At 45.2% G+C, this 16,118-nt stretch overlaps 1 protein-coding gene across 1 annotated transcript in view; it reads left to right on the top strand.

Annotated features, from left to right (window-relative positions):
- The window catches only part of Dnah8 (dynein axonemal heavy chain 8), a 237,184-nt gene that overhangs the window by 88,018 nt on the left and 133,048 nt on the right, over positions 1 to 16,118 (top strand). Inside the window, exons 38-46 of the mRNA XM_034524086.2 lie at positions 73 to 175; positions 1,262 to 1,366; positions 2,573 to 2,734; positions 4,243 to 4,467; positions 9,356 to 9,528; positions 10,614 to 10,792; positions 12,898 to 13,085; positions 14,520 to 14,606; positions 14,702 to 14,809. Coding sequence (XP_034379977.1) covers positions 73 to 175; positions 1,262 to 1,366; positions 2,573 to 2,734; positions 4,243 to 4,467; positions 9,356 to 9,528; positions 10,614 to 10,792; positions 12,898 to 13,085; positions 14,520 to 14,606; positions 14,702 to 14,809 — 1,330 coding nt within the window. The remainder of the gene's footprint in view (positions 1 to 72; positions 176 to 1,261; positions 1,367 to 2,572; positions 2,735 to 4,242; positions 4,468 to 9,355; positions 9,529 to 10,613; positions 10,793 to 12,897; positions 13,086 to 14,519; positions 14,607 to 14,701; positions 14,810 to 16,118) is intronic.

Below are 16,118 nucleotides of genomic sequence, written 5' to 3'. Positions count from 1 at the left end.
CACAGAGAAACACACAAACAAACAAAAACCACAAAGGAACCACCTGGTAAGACGCTCTTGACTCGTTTGAAGGTATCTGGAAAAGAAACGGTTGCTGTTTCCAAGATTCTTCTTTGTCTCCGATCCGGTTCTGCTGGAAATCCTCGGACAGGCCAGCGACTCCCACACCATTCAGGTACGACGCGCACATCCAAGGGTTAAGTCTCTCCCATCAGTGGGATATACAATCAAGAATGAAAAACAACATTAACATCCTTATATAGTACAAGGCCGGACTGACGAGACTCAAAAGTCATGACAGTACTGACTTCGTTGCCATACAGACAAGAGGACCCAAGTTCAATCCACCAACCTACATTAAAAAAAAAAAAAGTCCAGGGCACAGTGGTACACACACACACATGAATGCATGCCTACATATGCACCTATGATGATAAAATGTCCTATTCTGTATGTTGTTAGAGCCCGCTGACCTCACACAGTCAGGGACGGTGGCAGCAGTCCCCATTCATCAACCCTGTGGCCTTGCCTGGCTCTTGGTTTTCTGGTGAATCTTGGTTTTTCAAGCTGTGAAAGGAGACTCACACAGTGAGAGAGAAAGCAAGAGGGACCTGGGCCCAGCAGGGAAGCAGGCAGGGATGATATGGTTCAGTCTCCATCTGGAGAGCAGAAAGGGATGGCCACTGAGCTGGTACAAGAAGTGACATTTGCAGGGCTGGAGGACAATATTCTATAGGATTTTTTAAAACTGGGGCACAGTTGGGTGGTCATAGTATACACCAGTAATGCCCTCAGGGGGCTGAGGCAAGAGCGACAGAGTTCAAGGTCAGCCTGGTACAGAGTAAGTTCGAAGCTAACCTGAACTGTACAGTGGGCCTCTCTGCTAAACAGGGGCTGTAGTAGTTTCAATTGCTGTTTTTTTTCTATTTCCTTATTAGTTTTGAGATAAGAAAGTAAATTGTTCTCTTGTCTCTCATGTAGACAAAAAATACTGAGGTTTTAAATTTGTTTTATGTGCACACAAGTGCAGTATCCATGGAGGTCAGAAGGGGGCACCAGAGTCCCCAGAAGTTGGAGTTACCAGGTGGCTGTGAGCTGGCCAATATGGATGCTGGGAACTGACAGTGGGTCCTGTGGAAGGACAAGAGATGCTGTTAGCTGCTGAACCACCTTTCCAGCTCCTACTGAGGCTTTAAATGGCACCTCAGCTTACGCTTGGCCCCGTGTAAGATGTGTTGGCTCTGCCTTGTGTCCCCTACAGCCACATCTCCCTGCAGTGTCGGACAACATCAATGAGGTGACCTTCCATGCTAAAGACTACGATCGGATGATGGCCGTTATATCAAGAGAAGGAGAAAAAATCATGGTAATTAAAAACTTTGTTATTAGGACTTCCCCGAAGACTGAGGTTGAGGAGAAAGCCGTTCACTTTTGAAAGATGAAGGTGTGGGGAGTAGGGTGATAACCTTCGAATGCTGCAGCTCTGGCCTTGTTATGAATGAGTGTAGATAAACCACTTCACTTCTCTGAGACTCATTTTATCACCAGTTACATTGGTGTTTAGACGACACCATCTCTATAGTCCCTTCCGTTCATGATTTTAGCTTAGTTCACCCACGCTTTTCAATATTTTGCATAGGGAGATTTTGCATTTGGAGGGATGGCTCAGTGGTTAAGAGTGTTAGCTGCTCTTCCAGAGGATCTGACGTTGGTTCCCAGCACCCATACCAGGTGGCTCGCAGCCACCTATAACTCCAGTTCCAGGAGACCTGACATCCTCTTCTGGTCTCCTTGGGCTCCCACATGCATGGAGTGCACACATGAACACACACGCGCACATACACATGCACATGTGTGCACACATGCATACAAGTACATGCACACACATGCACATATGTACACACACACGCCATGCACTTATACACAGGCAATACACTCGTGCATGCACACACACACATGCATGTATGTACACACACACACGCCATGCACATATACACAGGCAATACACTCGTGCATGCACACACACGCACGCATATGCACGCACATGCACATATACATGCACACAAGTACATGCACACACATGCACATATGTACACACACATGCCATACACATATACACAGGCAATATACTCATGCATGCACACACACACATGCATGCACATGCACACATACATGCACATGCACGCACATGCACACAAGTACATGCACACACACATGCACACGCACGTATGTACACACAAATGCCATGCACATATAAACAGGCACATACACTTGCTCATGTGCACACACACATGCATACACACACACACACACACACACACACACACACGTACACTGAGGCCACTACATGGTACACTTATTCAGGCACACCTATTATTCATACACATGCATACAATGCTTGCATACACAAAATAAATCAGTAGATATTTGGCACGAACTATAGAAGAGCTTATTTTGTGTCACAGTGCTAGGATTCATCAAGTGTGACAATTTGTAAAACTACGCTATTAATAATTGGTTACGTGTTTGTATTTTTTTTTTTTGTCTCATTTTTGCTTTGTTTTTTTTAAAGCTGGATACTCCTGTTATGGCCAAAGGCCCTGTAGAGATTTGGCTCCTGGACTTGTTAAAAATACAGATGTCGTCACTACATAATATAATCCGCTCTGCCTTCTATCAGATCAGCGATTCGGGCTTCCTCCTCTTACCTTTCCTGAACCACTTCCCCGCACAGGTGAGGCTCACTGTTCACTAAGATGCAGATGTGGAAACAGAGAAGGGACTGAGCCTGGTGATGCGTGAGGAGGTCGCTGTCAGCATCTGCTTGTCAGCAGACTCTGTTAAGAGCCACGTCAGCCCATTTCCTGGCCCTCCTCTTCCTCCATCCCTAAGGACATATGCCAAGAATACTATATGAGAAATTTCATCTTATAGATCTTAGGGATCATCTTATAGATAGAGGAAAGAACCGTACACTTTCCTGATGTCAGTCCCATCTTGTCAGGGTGGGAGTGGGTGTTCTTGCCAACGGCTCTCCTGTCCCGTGTCTCCTACCAGCTCCCTGTGATATGCCAAATATCAGTAAGCCCTAGTATGGTAAATAAAGAACTAGGAGTTTCATTAAAGCTTCACCCACGATAGACGAAAAGTAGTTTTTAGCCTCTTCATAAGTAGCGCAAAATAGAAGAGATACCCAAGGGGGCGGGGCCAGATTTTTGTCCCATCTACATTTCCTGTTCCTTCCTGAATTTCAATTAGTTCCTGAATTAATAAGCACACTTCAGAGACAGCTGAGAAATGATTGGGCATTAATTATTTGAACGATATCAGCCCAGACAAGGATCAACCTCCACCGTAGAGATGGTTTCAATGCCGTGGTTTTAATGTTTTATAGTTGCCTTGAAAATTTTTAATGTTCTTGTTAAAGATTTTTTTTAAAGTATTTCCCTTGGTAAGCCAAAGAAACAGGCCTCTTAACAGTAGGATGACATATTTTCTCTATCCCTGGAAAGCACACACCACAGTGTGTTCTCAAGTGTCATTCTGACCGGGGAATTGGTGTTAGGAGGAAAACTAGGAGGAGGTTCAGAGCAGCGGAGGAATTGGACAGGACGTCATGGGAAAGCCGAGCGTCTTCCCAGATTTCTCTTAGTGTGTGTATGTGTTATTTCTTTAAAGTATTTTTTTTTTTTTTACAAATAACTGAAATCTGCCTGCTATCAAGTTAATTTTCAAAAAAAAAAAAAAAAAAAAAAAAAAGCCAAACACCTCATCTCCAGTCTCTTTCAGAACATATTTTTTTAAAGACTGTAAATGTGATGAACCATAGGTCTAAAAATCTGGGGAAATCTGAAAACCACGAAAGTAGGAATAAAAATTACTTATAGTTATACCACTTGGAAATGATGACTATATTTGACTGTATTCCTTCCGAGAGAGAAAGAGAGAGAGAGAGAGAGAGAGAGAGAGAGAGAGAGAGAGAGAGAAACAGACATATGGCACATACACACACAGATAGAATTTTTATTTAAAGCTTTAAAAAGTCAATTCTGCCTGCTTTATGTGAATAAATGACAATCAAGATTAAATGTGAACATGCCATATATGTATGTGTGCTGTTTGTAGGTTATAAGCATGCCATATATGTGTGTCTGCTGTTGGTAGGTTGTAAACATGCCATACATGTGTGTCTGCTGTTTGCAGGTTGTAAACATGCAATACATGTGTGTCTGCTGTTTGCAGGTTGGGCTTCTGGGGGTTCAAATGCTTTGGACACATGATTCGGAAGAGGCTTTAAATAACGCAAAGGACGACAGGAAAATCATGCAAATAACCAACCAGAAGTTTCTGGACATTCTGAACACCCTCATTAGCCAGACGACGCACGACCTGACCAAGTTTGACAGAGTGAAGTTTGAAACTTTGATCACAATCCACGTGCATCAGAGAGATATCTTTGATGACTTGGTAAAGTTTCCTCCCCTCCCCCAACCCAGTGCCTTGTCACAGTAATCTGGTCTAGTACCTAATAACAAGTAGTCACATGCTGAACAGGTTCAGAATGATGGACTTACGTGAGCTCACCTCATACACGGGTCTTTTTACACTGTCCACACCTGAGTAGGTGTGGCCGGTGCTTCTAACAAGATGGGTGTGTTTTAATTCATTAGTTTTTAAAAGAAGTTTGGTTCATTTTCTTTCTCTTCCTCCTCCTCCTCCTCTTCTTCTTCTTCTTCCTCCTCCTCTTCTTCATCTGTTTGTTTTTAAATCACTTCATTGCAATGAACTCACACATGATTTTGAGATAGGGTCTCACTGTGTTTCCTTAGGTATCCTGGAACTTGAAATGTAGACCAGGCTGGCTTCAAACTCACAGCGATCCTCCTGCCTCAGTCTCCTGAGTGCTGGGATTAAAGACACACACCCATCATGCCCAGCTAAAAATCCCAAACGAAAACATCACACAGCTAGGTTAAGGAAGCCGCTCAGAGAAATACTGCCCACTTCCAAACTTAGTGCGCCTCCCCGAATGTCTCTTCAGGTAGAAAGACTATTCTGAAGCTGTGGAACTTTGCACAGGGTTTTACACTTTAGGGACTAATTACTTTTTAAAAACGGACCTACTAAACACACACACACACACACACACACACACACACACACACACACGAAACCAGAACAAAACATTTGACAGAATTGAAGCCAGAAAAACAATTATCTTTCAGTACAGTATAACCTTTAGGAAAGAGCCTTAGAAAAGACAGGCCACAGGCCAAGGTCACAGGAGCTGTAACAAGAAGATATGAAGCCATTTTTCCCCCCAGAAAGTCGGGAACCAATTGATTTATTAAGAATGAATTGCTCTACTAAACAAATGCCCAAGGGTATGATCCAGTTGAGTCGGGACAGGTGATGAACTGTGGTAAATCTGTTGGGACAGGGGGACTTCAAGCTTGGCGGAGACAAGCCTTCCCGGATGTGCGTGGCTGTTGTCCGTTGTCAGCATCCAGGAGAACTTGATTTGGCCCAGAGCCTATAGGGAAGGAGGAATATGATGAATGGATCCATTCCTCTTGAAATAAGATGCTAATTACAGCTTTGGGCCTGGTCACATTCTTCTAAAGCCAGAACCCCGATTGTCTCTCAGTTTCTGTTCCTGTTGTTAGGATTGAGGCGGACAAAACTCAACTCAAAGGAGAGTTGGTTTGGCTCATGGGTCACGGCTCAGCCCATCTTCCCAAGGGTGTCAAGGCCGTAGCAACTTGAGGCAGCTGGTCGGGTCATACCTACAACCAGGAAGCCCAAGACAATGGGTGTGTGCTGCTGCTTAGCTCTTGTATCTGTCGCTCTTAGGTTTCTGCAATAAAATACCACTGCCAGGAGCAAGTTAAGGACCGAAGTGTTTATTTCAGCTGACGGTTAGGGGTTGTAAAGCCAGGGATGGCAGTAGGGGCAGGAAGCTGGCTAATTACACTTTGTCCCCATGCAGGAAGCAGGGGCAGGGGCAGAGGGACACACACACACACACACACACACACACACACACACACACAGAGACACAGAGAGACAAATACAGAAACACAGAGACAGAGAGATAGAAAGAGACAGAAAGACAGAGACAGAGAGACACAGAGAGAGGGAGAGAGCGAGAGAGGGAGGGAGAGAGAGAGAGAGAGAGAGAAGAGAAGGAAGAAGTTGGGCAAGGTCTATCAACCTCTAAACTTCATGCCTGGCACACTCTTTCAGAGGGGAGCTACCTCTTAAAGGTTCCATGGCTTCCTAAAACAGCGCCCCAACTGGGGAAACGAACCCTCACATACATCAATCTGTGGACAACAGCTCTCATACAAACCAACCACCACAGCCTCCTTTCTCCGTGTACATAGTCTAAGTAAGATTCCAGTTGGGGAATGATGTCACGCACAGTAGGTGGGCCACTTCACTGTAATCAAGACAGCCTCCCAGGCATGCGCAGAGGCCCCTCTCCCGGGTGATTCCAGAGCTTGTCCCATTGACAGTTCACACTATCCCAGCAGGACAGGGGACGCTGGTGATGTTCATAGCCTGTCCTTAGACAGCCTAAGTCTGTACCGTTGCTGTCTTCTACGAGGTTTGTTCCATCTTTAAGGGCATTACTCTCCTTCACTGCAGACAAATAATCCACTCAGCTAAGAGACTATTATGGAAAAGTTGATCTTGGGCCACCTGCCTCACATCTGCACCGAAAGTTCTGCTTGTGTAAATCACATGTGTTGGTGACTCTTTGAAGGACATTGGGCCAGCCCATGGATCCCCTCATTCGCTCGTTTACAGTCTTGTTTTCCAAGACAGTGGCTTCACCTGGGAGCTTTCCAGAAAGCAGACTCTTTAGTTCTGGCCCACCTCGACCTGCAGGGAGGAATAGAGGCAGATTTCCAGAGTGATTCAAAAGCATGTTAAAGTACAAGAAAGGGGGATAGAGGGATGACTTAGGGGTTCCGGGTGCTTGCTGCTGCTTTCACAGGACATGAGTTTGGTTCCCAGACCTACGTTAGGAAGCTTACAACCACTCGAACTCCAGTTCTAGGTGGTCTGATTCCTTGTCTATCTTCTTCGGGCCCCTGAGCAGGCAGGCAGACAGGCAGACAGACATGCAGGTGCGTGTGCACATAAACACACAAACACACACACACATATACATAAACATATGCATGCACAAATCCCTTCACCACAAGTACACACACACACACACACACACACACACACAAAACAAATATATGTATTTTAAAAAATATGAGATAACCCACAACCAGGTTTTCCCCCTGATCAGACTAATCACAGTTTGGCATTTTTGTTGTGGCTCTGCAGACTAACTGTGACGTGCTGACATTCAAGGAAGCTCACTTCAGCAGTGCTGGTGTGGAGTCTGTCTTTGTGTCTGCCACAAGCACACTAATGGGCGTGTTTACACACCCCAGGCTGGCGTAAAAGCCCCATGGCAGAAGTTCATTTGAAAACTAGGTGCCAAGGAAAGCAAGCCTTACTTTCTGTACAGGATAAAGACAAGAAAGGAAGCAGGGCTGGGAATTAGTGGCAGAACGTTTGTTTAGCCCATATGAACTCTCAGCTTCACTTCCCCACACTACAAACACACAAGCCAGCAAGCAAAACAAAACAGGGCACAGTACTGTGAGACTGTTTCCCTCATGTTTCCATCATGCCTGACCCTGGAGTCGATTTGCATCCTAACTTAACCATGCCCCATGGCTAGCATGTGTGTTCTTGTTCATCCAGCCCTTACAATCTGTGATTCTAGGCAGTCAGAATTTGATTCCAGTGTTGGCTATCCTTGCCTTCCTCCCTCCACCTCATTCTTAGACTCTTTTGAGGTAGAAAGTTCCTGGCTGGCTGTATCTCCATGACTGTGGTTCTTGAGTCAGAGAATATGGTCTCTGGGCCTGGATCCAGGCTGTATTATCAAAAAGTAGCTTATTTAATGTGGTAAATACAAACAGTTCTAGGTAGGAAGTCGGAATCCTTAGCTGGAGGGAAAAGCACGGCCATGCTACAGAACAGGGGGCTCAGGGAGATGCAGATAATGGGATATCTGGCAAGGAGGGCATTCAAACACTGTAGATATTTTCAGAAGTCCATGTCTTAACTGACCTGGAAGTGACCCTGTGGGCACAAAGGCAATACATCTGTCTGAGTGTTTGCCTGCATGTATGTATTTGCACCATATACCTGCAATACCCACAGAGATCAGAAGAGGGAGCCAGAGCCCCCAAAACTTGTCTTAGGGGCTGGTTCCTTAGATAGGTAGGACCAAGGTTTTCTAGGCTTTACCAGGGGAAGTGCCTCAGAAGGTGGCCACGGTGGGTTCCTAAAAGTGTCTCGCTTTCTATCTCTTTTGGTGGACCAGTTTCTGAAATTACAGCCATGGTGGTGAGAACCTGGAGCTTCTTGTCTCACACGTACATGCTGAAGGCCTGTCAGATTAGAAGGCAAACAGTAGTGCCAGGGCAGAGAGACATGTGTGCGTGCGAAAACACACACACACACACACACACACACACACACACACACGCCTGCTCCTTCCTTGTTTATCACCTGCAGTGGCTTCTAATTGCTATGAAGAGGGCTTTCCAAACTCTTCCCATGACCCATTGAGGCCCTAACATACATTCTATTCTCTAATTCCTAAGCCTCAGTAATACTGAACATTTTTCAGTTGTTGAATATTGTATGTAGATCTGGGCCTTTGCCCTTTCTTTCCCTGCCCAATTTCTGTTGTTTAGCCAGGTTTTAGTTCAGATATGTTTTTCTCCAAGCACCCCTCTCTGACTTCCTAAACCAGGTTAGGTCCTATCATTGTATATTTCCATGGGCTTTGAATTTTTTTCTTTGAAAATTTTGTTTTATTTTTTTATGCATCTGAGTGTTTACCTGAATGTATGTATATGCACCACATGCATGCAGTGCCCATGGAGGCCAGAAGAGGGAGCCAGAGTTCCTGTAACTGGAGTTACCAGGGAGGTGAGCCACTTTGTGGGTGCTGGGTCCTTTGCAACAGCAGCAAATTCTAATTGCTGAGCTACTCCCCTGACTTTCTTTATAGTGTGGTTTGTATTCCATGGAAATGTCTCGACTTTACCCCCCTGCCCCCAAATTTTGGATAAGCTCCAGGAAGCAGACACTGTTTATCTGTGTTCACCCAGTGTCATTTCAGCAAAGAAGGCAAGCAATAGATATTGTTCAGTGGAGACTAACCTGCTCGTGGATGAGTGACTCCAACCCCACTCACTGCACCTCCATATGCTTATGTTTTAGGCTATCGCCAGGCAGTTTGTAACTTTGCATGCTTCACATTTTCCAGGTAAAAATGCACATCAAGTCCGTGACTGACTTCGAGTGGCTGAAGCAGAGCAGATTTTATTTCAAAGAGGATTTGGATCAGACTGTGGTGTCCATCACTGACGTCGACTTCATTTACCAAAATGAATTTCTGGGATGCACGGATCGCCTTGTGATCACCCCGTTAACAGATAGGTAAGGGGAACCCAGTGCATTCGTTTCCCTTTGGTAATTAAATGACATCAAAGCCCCACTTGAAACATTCACGAACGCCTGCTGCCACCATCCCTGGTCTGTGCTGGGGTCATCAGAGGCAGCTAAACAATGAAATAATCCTCACGGTTGCTCACAAGAACACACACATTAATGTTTTATGAAGTAGAAACGGATGGAAGAGTAAAAGCAAGATTGAATGTTTGCTGTGGGTTATTTAATAATGATTTTAGATTGTGAGAGGGAAAAAAATGCCCAGAAACCATAAAGGAAGTTAATAATATTGCAAGAAAGAAAAGCGTGTTTGAGAGCATTTAATTTCATCTCCTGTTTTTCGGGTTTTTGTTGGGTTTTATTCTTTCACTTTTTAATTTTTTGACTGTGTACTCCTGACTGATCTGACACTTACATAGACTAGACTGGCCCGGAACTCAAAGCAGTCCCCCTGCCTCCACCTCCAGGGTGCTGAGGACCATCACAATCTACTCTCTGCTTGTTTTTGTTTTTTTTTTCGGAGTCTCACCTTGTACCCCGGCTGGCATGAAATTTACTATACAACTCAGACTGGGCTTTAAACTGGCAGTGATCCCCCTGCCTCTGCCTCCTGGGTATTATGGGAGTGCAGAACCGCAGGCTGCCAACCTCCCAGTTTCTCAGATGTGGAAACTGAGCCTAAAGTCAAGTCTCTTGGCTGAGTCTGCCTCAGCCAATGACAGATCCTGCCCCCGGGCAAGGTGTGGACCTCTTCCATCTTTCCAAATGCCACCACACTCCGTTCAATGTGCTGCACACAGAAATCGCTCAGTAAATGTCTATAGCATTGACTGAAACTGCATGTTGAATGATTTACCTCTGCCATGTTAATTGGGTCTGCTTCCAGGTAAAATTATGACAGGACTGTTTTGAGTTCTCAGCTTCCTCTTGGTTCCCCTCCCCCATCTCTGCCCCCTTGTTTGGTTTTCCCCTGTCTCCCCCCCGTGCCCCCTCCCCCCCCCCATTTGGTTGCCTATTTCACGTGGACTGTTCAAGGTTCTGAGCCCTCGGGCCTATTCTTTCCTGTGTCGTAGATGCTACATCACGCTGGCTCAGGCTCTGGGAATGAACATGGGCGGTGCTCCAGCAGGACCAGCCGGGACGGGTAAAACGGAAACCACAAAAGACATGGGCAGGTGTCTGGGCAAGTATGTGGTTGTGTTCAACTGTTCCGATCAGATGGATTTCCGAGGCCTCGGACGGATTTTCAAAGGCAAGTGTCGAATAATTTCGATTGGGTTCATTTCCCATTGTCTCTTAATATTTTCTGATATGAATCTAGAATGGTGCGATCATCACTGGGCTAGGTGGTTTATTGGATTATCTTTCTGGATTTAAATTCAGCGTGGTTCAATACCACGGATCGTGTTACGTTGTCTGCATTGAGTGTATTGGCATTTGAAGCCAGAAGCAATTTGTAATAGTCTGAAACAGTACTGGCAAGAGGTGGTCTTCATAACAGATTAATACATATCCTTTCCTTCACTGACATAAAAGGGTTTTGTTTTTTCCCCCTTCAAATTTTATAAAGCACAGTAACACAGGAAAATAAGAATCAGGTTAGCCATCAGAGATTGGGGATTCTTGAGAAAAATCTTAGAAGGTAGATAGGTAGGAGGTGATTCAGATAACACTGAGGAGAGGCACATCCAAGGGCACTGGAGTGTCAGCGCTCAGCCTGGCTTTGTAGCACCGCTTTTTGAAATAGGACCCTGCCAGAGGACATCCCCAGATAGGGCAGAGAAGGTCGAGGAACTGGGTCAGGTGGCAGGTTCCACACCAGGGGGCGCTCTCCTGCCTCCCCCTCCCCCCCCCCCAACTCCTTCCCACAAACCACCAGAGGCAAGCATCCCAAACAGGATGTTAAGAGATAATGTAGCAAGAGCCCGTCAGCTCGACCTTACCAAAGGAGCTTAGAGTGGTACCCAGAATGGTAAACCCACTGCAGGGCTGGGGCTATAGCTTAGATGATAGAGTTCTTGCCTAGCTTTCAAGAGGCCCTGGGCTCAGTCCTCAGGACTGTACAAGCGGGGTGTGGTGGGGCACAGCTATCATCCCAACACTCAGTGCATGGAGGCAGGGTGTGGGGAACTCAAAGCCAGTCTTGGCCTCAGAGTGGGTTCAAGGCAAAGTCTGGGGTAGGGATACACAAAGCCTTGTCTCAAAGAAGAAAAAAAAATGACATACGTGGTTAAAGAAGGAAAACTAGAGATAGAGAGAAGACAGTATAAAGATTGCCAAACTGGGCTAAAGGGGGGAACAGGAAAGCTCAGTAAACTTTGCAAAACAAACAGCTTCAGAGAGATTCAAAACTCCATGCCATTTAGCTAACTAGAGGGAAAGGCTGTTAGGAAAAACATAATTGGGGTACAAGCTGAATGAAACTATGAAAAGGAAAAAAAATCATCCTATCTTGAGTTGCCAAAATATCACGCAGGTTAGAGGGACAGCTTTAAACCTTTCCAGAGCCTCAGGATGGGAATCCCCAAGAGGGAGAGGAGAGGATTGGGCAGATAATACAGAAAGCAAGCAAGCTTTTCACACAGCTGCAGGTGACAAAGGTCTTTGTCCTTAGAGAATCGACAAGGAACAGCATTCATGCCCTCCAGGTCTGTCTTTGTGCTTGCTTTAATAAGAAATAAAAACCCCTCTGGCCACTTTCTCTCTCTCTCTCTCTCTCTTATCCTGCACTCTGATGGTCTTAGCTCACTGTAATAAAAGAAGACAGACAGATGGAACAGGTGGAGGGGTATCCCTTAATTCTGCTGTTTACCCCAGAGACTCAAGAGCTGTCCCTCTCCATCCTCACGGAAGGAGCTCCTTACAGAGGGGGTGTGATGTCATTGTGATGACATCCTCACAGAAGGCGGCCCTTGAGGGGGTGTGAGGAAGGCGCTCCTTACAGAGAGGGGTGTGGTTTCCTCAACTCCCAGAACACCTGCCCAAAATGACAGCCTCATAGAAGGTGGTCCTTAAAAAGGGGGGTGTGATGTGATGTGTCATCGCAATGATGTCCTCACGGAAGGCAGTCCTTAAAGACAGTGTGATGTCATCACCTCTCGGAAAACCTGCCTACAATGATATATTTGCACTTTCCCTATGACACCATCCCATTTTCATTGTGATTGCTGGTGATGAACGAGTAATTAAACATCTCCCATAACAAGGATGAAATACGCCTTCATAAACAGCCCAGCGTGAAACCTCACATAAATCGTGTTTAGGTGTAATTGTTGGGGAGCACTTTGGAGACACAGCCACTGTGGCGAAGGCACCTCACAGAGTGAAACTTCGCAAATTAACTATTTCTCTTGCCAGGTCTTGCACAGTCCGGTTCCTGGGGTTGCTTTGATGAGTTTAACAGAATTGAATTGCCTGTTTTATCTGTGGCGGCACAACAAATTTACATAGTTTTGACAGCGAGGAAGGAGAGGAAGAAACAGTTCATCTTCTCGGATGGCGATTGCGTGGATTTAAATCCAGAATTTGGAATCTTCCTAACCATGGTGAGAACTCGGGTTTTAAGTGCAAGTTGGAGAGTTTAATTATTGTAGCTATAGACAGATGAGTCTTTGAATGGCAGGATAGATGAGCCAGCAGTCATGGATTCTCTATGTGGGTATAAAAAATGATTTTTAAATTAATTATGTGTGTCTATGTGTGGGTGTATGCATGTGAGTGTAGGTGCCCATAGTGGCCAGAAGGGGGCGTTGAGTTCCACTGGAGCTGTGGTTTATAGGTTGTCATGAGCTGCCTGCTGCGGGTGCTGGGAACCGAGCTCCCGCCCTCTGTGTAAGAGCAGCACTTACAAAAGTAAGCTGCTTAAAACCACAAAGGTATTTTTTTTCTTTCTCATGCCTCATGCTTTGAGTTGACAAGGATGGGAGCTGAGAGGCCAGGCTCTATCCTTACTCTGGTATTGGGCCAATCAGGTGGCCACTGTCTCAGTCATTGTTGGATGCTATAGCAAAGAAAAAGAAAAAAAAAATCATGCCCTGGCTTGGAGTTTCTGTCCAGAAGGGACACACCCAGGTCTCATGGAAGAAACTACACCTATCCAAAACAGGGCCTGGAGGGCAAGCGGGATTATAGAAGCAGAGGGAGACCACCGATGCCCTCCCTCTGTCCCATCCTAGAGCCTCAGTATCTTCTGAGTCATGTCTTCTGGCTGAGGTACTGCAGGCTCAAATCACCAGCCAGAAACCAGCTGTCAGGTTATGTGTATGTATGTGTGTATGTGTGTGTGTCTGCATGTGTATCTGTGTGTGCATGTGTGTCCATGTGCATGTGTCTGTATATGCACTTATCTGTGTGTGCGTGTGCGTGTGCATGCATGCATGTGTGTGTGTGTGTGGTGCATGCACGTACACACTTGCATATGCACCCATGTATGAGTATGTGGATGCCACAGGTCAGTATCTGGAGTCTTTCTGTATTGATAATCTTATCTTTTGAAACAGGGTCTCTTACTTATTACAGGTCACACTGTAAGCCACCGTGTGGGTGCTGGGAACTGAACCTGGATTTTCTGCAAGAGCAGGCAGTGCTCTGAGCCACTCTGTCCAGGCCCCCCCTTTTGATAGACATATTTTAGACAATAATTGCTCAGGTGTATTTAATCAATTCTGCTTTACATTTAAAACCAGTGGACACACAAGTGCTTTTTTTTTTTTTCTGTGCAAAACTGTGTGTGACTTTGATGGTGAATTGAAAACAGGGTATATTTTTAAAAGGTATGACATGAAATTACATTAAATATATAATAAAAATGTATTGAATTGGAAGGGCCAATACACATTTTTGAGAAGGCAAGGGCATTTTACAAATGCAGTACTTTTTGTGTCTTGCCTCAGAATATGGACTAGGGGCCTGAAATGTATTTATGTCCAGGAAATGACAATTGAACCAATAACAATAATCAAATACATCTTAATTCCTAGAACCCCGGATATGCTGGGCGCCAGGAACTGCCAGAAAACTTGAAAATCCAGTTTAGAACAGTCGCAATGATGGTCCCTGATAGGCAGGTATGTACCAGGATTTCTAAGGATAATGCATGTTTTTTACTTTTTTCTCCCCCACTAAAGTTGCTTACGCATGTCTCACCATTATTAACCTGCAGATCATTATGCGAGTTAAGCTTGCAAGCTGCGGTTTCCTCGAAAATGTGATCTTGGCGCAAAAGTTTTATGTTCTCTATAAACTCTGCGAAGAACAGCTTACTAAACAGGTGAGAACATGTATTTATTACTCCTGTAAGAGAATTTAGGTTTTTGTTTTTCTTTCTTTGTTTCTTTCTTTGCTTCTTTGTTTCTTCCTTCCTTTCTTTTTTTCCTTCCTTCCTTTCTTCCTTCCTTCCTTCCTTCCTTCCTTCCTTTCTTTCTTTCTTTCTTTCTTTCTTTCTTTCTTTCTTTCTTTCTTTCTTTCTTTCTTTCTTTCAATGTGTATGCACGTGCAGGTATGTGCCTGTGAGTGCAGTACCCACAGAGTCAGGAAGAGGGCATCAGATTCATCTGAGTTAGACTCGTAGCTAACTGGTTGGCAGCTGACAGATAACAGCGTAGTAGGAGGGATTTGATAAAAGGAGCGTCGGGCTAGCTCCGAACCTGGTCACCATGTTTCCATTCTAAGCCCATTTGTCCTGGGCAAGCTTTCCAGCAGGACCAGAGCTCCTGAGCTGGTTCCACCCGGCTGCTCTCTCTAACTTGCCCCTGTAGTGACCGGTCACTGTGCTTCCAGCTCTGATTCCCTTGTCCCTGGAGCTGCTAGTTCCTCATAGCCATAACCACCCAGTTGTCGGCAGACCCACCTTCCAGTAACCCAGTAAATCAAAACTCTAGATGCTTAAAGTTAACCAATGGATTTATATATTAGCAAATACTCAATACATAAGATGGCTACACAATTAGAATTGTTATCCCAATTATCTAACCTTTTGATAAGAATAACTACCAGGGAAGACCATCTCTCTTCTCCTCTTCCTCCTCTTCCTCTTCTTCCTCTTCTTCCTCTTCCTCCTCCTTCTCTTCTTCCTCCTCCTCCTCCTCCTCCTCCTCCTCCTCCTCCTCCTCCTCCTCCTCCTCCTCCTCCTCCTCCTCCTTTTCTTCTTCTTCTTCTTCTTCTTCTTCTTCTTCTTCTTCTTCTTCTTCTTCTTCTTCTTCTTCTTCTTCTTCTTCCTCTCTCTCTCTCTCTCTCTCTCTCTCTCTCTCTCTCTCTCTCTCACACACACACACACACACATTCCTCCCTCCTCCTAGCTCCGCCTTCCTCTTCCCAGTCCAATGACAGGGCTCTCGCTGCAAATACATTGGGCAGGAAATTTCATAATGGGTCCTGAGAACTGAACTTGTGTCCTGGGTCTGAACTTGGGTCCTCTGCAAGAGCAGTGTGTCCTCTTAACCCCTGATCTGTCTTTTATAGTTCTGAGTGTAGATTTTTGTTTTTTAAAGATTTATTTATTTTATTTATACGAGTACACTTTAGCTGACTTCAGACACCCCAGAAGAGGGCCATCGGATCCCATTACAGATGGTTGTGAG

This window comes from Arvicanthis niloticus, chromosome 20, assembly GCF_011762505.2.
Source record: "Arvicanthis niloticus isolate mArvNil1 chromosome 20, mArvNil1.pat.X, whole genome shotgun sequence".
Lineage (NCBI taxonomy): Eukaryota > Metazoa > Chordata > Mammalia > Rodentia > Muridae > Arvicanthis > Arvicanthis niloticus.
Note: the sequence above shows the minus strand (reverse complement) of the source record. Positions and strands in the feature narration are given on the sequence as shown.